This window comes from Arachis ipaensis, chromosome B02 (assembly GCF_000816755.2).
Source record: "Arachis ipaensis cultivar K30076 chromosome B02, Araip1.1, whole genome shotgun sequence".
Classification (NCBI taxonomy): Eukaryota; Viridiplantae; Streptophyta; class Magnoliopsida; order Fabales; family Fabaceae; genus Arachis; species Arachis ipaensis.
The window spans coordinates 84,830,618-84,835,297 of NC_029786.2; the positions used below are offsets into that span (position 1 = coordinate 84,830,618).

Genomic DNA, 4,680 nt, shown 5'->3' on the forward strand with positions numbered 1-4,680 from the left:
CTACATTTGGTTATTTTGTTTAACAAAAAAAAAAAATAAAATGGATAAAACGCAGCAGCTTGCATTTGGACTGACACCATAGTAGCAAAAATCTTTAACACGTCCATTTTAATGAACTACACATGAGCTGCTTAAGATACCTATTTTGCTCTAACTAATTTCAAAATCTTCTTTAGAACACTTTATTAGTTTTTTTCCAACATGTTAGTTAGGCACATACCCAAATAGAATACACTACAGTGTCGGTCGTTATTGTACATTGCATTTAGCTCTAAACCAAGTAACTCTTGTCCAGCCGCACAATAGTAATCATGGTTCTAAAAACCGGACCGGACCGGCCGGTTCAACCAAAAAAACCAGAAACCGATTACCTAACCGGTCCGGGTAACGTAGAAAACCGCCTGGCAAAAAACCGGTAGAAAAACCGGTCGAACCGGCGGTTAATCGACGAACCGGAAGAACCGTCCGATTTTTTGGCGGTTTAGTGGTTTGCAACTTCAATGCCAAACGACGTCGTTTTGGGTTTTTTTATTACCATTTCAATCTGTTTGCTGCTTCTGAATATGTTCTGATCTTGATTTTTGTTTTTGATTTTCTATGCTGCCTGTTCTGTTTGCTGCTTCGGTTTGCTGCTTCATGAATATTTTTGTTGCTTCTGAATGGAAATAGTTTGAAATTTTTATTTTACCTGAATCAGTTGATTTCTGTGATTGTCAAGCTGCATGAACAAATTACATATATTATGAACAATTTATTTTTCTCTCTAGATCTGTTTCCTCTGATTCAATTTTGTGTATATATGTATACATTTTTGTGTAAATTGTGTTGTTTTGAATTTGATTTGTTTTGTTTGAATGGTGCAGTACTGAAATTGATCTGGTTTTGAAACTTTAATTAAAATAAAAAAAAGAAACTGATGATCCTCTTCTGAGCTCACTGTCACCACCGTCATTCCTCCCTCGCCGTGTCTCCAGTAAGCCGCTGCTTCTTTAGTTTTGATTTCTAAGATTCTGGCTTCTGAGTTGATTTTTTGTACTAGATTCTGAATTGGGATTGTGTTCTGAGTTGGGTTGTTCCTTAATGTGAGTCTGAATTTAATTTGAATTGTTTCACTTAGTTTTTCTGTTTCTGGATTTGGAGGTTGAGTTGTCTGTAACTCTGTATTCTGAGTTTTTGTTGTTGAAAAGCATTGAATTTGTTGAATTTAGTTAGGGTTTGGTTAGTTATAAGAGGCTTGTTGCACAATAAGAAATTTCATCAATGTGTTATTCAATTGAATTGTATATTGGCAGCCCAAAAAGGGATAATTGAATTGTATAAGAGAATTGATGTTGAATAATTAGCCTTGGCTTGACAATGTTGCCTGCAAGATCTTTAATTTTTTGCAGCTTGAGTGAAAATTCTGCCTCAGTTAATTATTTTAAAGTTATCAATAAATTTAACTAAATCTGAATATTATCAATGAACTTTTCATCTTCAATTTTTTTTATATCTTAAATTCTATTAAAATTTTTTTACTTAAAAATTCATGAATTTTAATGAATTTAAATATATAAAATTATATATTAAATTTTTAATAATTTTATTTAATATTTAATTAAACCGGTTGAACCCCGGTCGAACCACTGAACCAGTGAAAGTCACCTCACCGGTTTATTGACCGATCCGGTTATCGCAACCTTGATAGTAATACATGTTCAATGATTTTCTTCTCCTGCATATAAATTATATATTTTCTTTTTGAATAAATTAGAATTTACCGGAATAATATTGTGAGCCGTCCTTCATAGTAACATCCTAATCTTTGTGAAATCTCCATGTTCCAAATTTCTTTCGAAAGACATAAGAGATTCGTGCTGAAAAAATTGATCCTCTTAATTATTTTATTAAGTGTATTTTTTTACCATTTAATATTTTTTTTATTATTTTTTATCTTACTTAAAAATAATATATAATAAAATAGTACATTTTATAATAATAAAAAAAAATGAGAAGACCTATCTGCTCTGCGTTTGTACAATTGTACTAACCGACCTACAGAGAAGTGCCATAAGGGGGAAATGTGAATGCCAATAGAAATCTGAGCCCAAGCCCCGTTCTTCATTTACTTTTTTCTCTCCATAATTCATGTTTTCATTTATTTGGTTTAAAATCGGGTTGACCCGTAACTCAACCCAATAGGCCAATATCGAGCCTTTAATTTATGTATATTGAAACTGTTTGCTGTGCAAGTTTTAGGGTTTAACCTGCGCGCTTCTTTTTATTATCTTTCCTTTTCTTTTACTTGTCATAAACCTTAAAACATAAACCCTCTAAAAAGTTGACAAAACTATAAACCCACCAAAAGTCACCAAAAAAAAAAACCCACCAATACCTTAGAAGCGAGAACAAATTACAAATAAAATCAAAACCTTGTTAACCGTTTTGTTTTGCTTTGTTTCATTCTTGTTCGTGTAAATTGGAGATGGATAAGGGCATCTTTAGTGGCATGTCTGATCTTCCTGAAGAGGATAAGCAACGAATGTCCACCATGGTAGACCAGCTACAAATTCGAGACAGGTAATTTTATTTATTTATTTATTTATTTTAATGTTGCTTTGAAATAATGGATTCGGAGCTTTGGTTCGTTTTTTGTTTTGTTATTCACTTTTTAGTTGTATTTAGTTGTTTGTGAGGTTTCTATATTGGAATTTGGAAGGGTAATTACCCCGAGGATTGAATGCTAGATTGGGATCTGAAGTTGGAAGCTATATCTTAAAAAAAGAAAAAAAAATTATTATTAATTTTTTTAGGTTGATTTGTTGCCAATGAACTTATGGAGCCTTGATTGAACTTCACATGTTGCTCACATATGAAATTGTTAGATTATTATTTAGGATATGGGTAGCATGGCAACTTAATATTGGGTTGTGTTTCTTTTAAAATCGTTGTGTTTTTTTTAGTATGAGAGCTGAATTGAGTGAATTGATTCTTTAGGAGCTGAATTGTTGTTTCTACATAGTAATTCAATGACTCTTCTCTATATGCGCCATATAGTTGTCGATTCCTGTCATATGCGACCTGTTCTATCTTGAATCCTCAAATTGACTCAATGTTTAAGATCATTAGGTTATCAATCAGGGAAGTCTATGGCTTAAAAATAGTTTCTATTGCGGTTGATGCATCAAAAATGTTGCCTTCTCATGTTAGATGATGATTTTTAAGCGCTGCCACTAGACTAAGGGAATAGCTCCTTAATTCCTTCTTGTCTCGCTTGTTTAGGCCTTCTTCCTTTCTTTCTCGACTAGTTGTCGCATGCCAGGGGAAAATGGAGTTCATCTCCTGTCCGTTTGGGTGCAAGAAAGCTTGTATTTCCGACTGGTCCAATAGATGTAGCTAGCACCTTTCAGACAAGTCTGAAGCCATCACCAATCAATGTACTCCCATGTAGAAAAATGCTTATAGTGCTGGAATGAGAAAAAAATTGCTTTGTTCTAGTTCCCTGTTTTATGCAGAATTTCTCATTATTTTTAGTCTTTTTGAAATATCATATTTCTTTTTTTCTTATTCATTTGGATACTTTAGAATTGGGTGTGTTAACTGTTAAGAACTGAAGCAAAAAATGAGATAGCTTTCTAATCTTAAATGCGAGTTTCTGGCAAAATTACATATTAAACTAACACTGTTTTGTGCATATATTAAAGCAATGCAACTATTTATAGAGTTTGAAGTTGAAGAGATGTGAATGAAGAAGTTATGGTTAGGTCCATTTGGTGTAGAAATTGTTTACTTGTAGCATAAGGTGGATTTTGTTAATTTGTTTTCTGTTACATTAAAATTGCAGTCTAAGGATGTATAATTCATTAGTGGAGCGATGTTTCAAGGATTGTGTCGATACATTTTATCGGAAAACCCTAACCAAGAAAGAGGAAACATGTGTTCTCAGGTGCGCCGAAAAATTCATGAGGCTTTCCACGCAAGTTGGTTCGAGATTTTCAGATCTTGACCAAGGCGCAAATACTGGTGTCTCTCAATAGCCTCTGCCTTCTGGACAATTAATTTTTTCATTTTTGTAACATGGAGCAATTTTTGTTTAGTATACGTTTGTCCTCTTTAGTGGTTCTTAACCAAAAACTATTCATGACAAGTGAAATTTCTTTAGATAGAATAAAAGAAAATGTGATACTGATTGGTTTTGACATGATGTTCATATTCAATGTGCCCATCATCTTCACCCTTTCTTTGTTGACGATTGTCTAAATAGCATATTCCAAGAGCAAAGTGGCATGGAGTTGTTGAACAAGGTCCTCAATAGATGCTTCTCTAATTTCTAAAGTTGTTTAAATATCCATGGTCTTTTTTTTTTCTATTTTGTTTTTTAATTTGAAAGATAATCATTTTCTGGCTACTTTTATACTAAGAATTTATTTTTGTATTTACATTTTAATAGGGAAAAGTAAGAAGTTTCGTATTATGAGATTATTGACTCTTGGAAGAATATAATGACATCAATAAGTATTTCTGCAATTGGAGCCGAAGCTGTTGTAAATGTTTTTTTCTTATTTCCCCGGTAAGTGCACGTTTTTGAAGGTCCATAAAACAAACACAATGCATTACACTTTATTTGTTAGAAGAAAACTATAGCTATGAAGTAGCTAATTTCCAATATCTAATATGTTGCAATATGATGTTTTAATTTGG

General features: G+C 32.6%; 1 protein-coding gene across 1 annotated transcript; it reads left to right on the forward strand.

Annotated features, from left to right (window-relative positions):
• On the forward strand, positions 2,082-4,297 carry LOC107628439 (mitochondrial import inner membrane translocase subunit Tim9). The gene is made up of 2 exons (XM_016331109.2): positions 2,082-2,559; positions 3,824-4,297. The coding sequence occupies exons 1-2, from the start codon at positions 2,465-2,467 to the stop codon at positions 4,014-4,016; spliced, it is 288 nt and encodes a 95-aa protein (XP_016186595.1). The 5' UTR covers positions 2,082-2,464; the 3' UTR covers positions 4,017-4,297.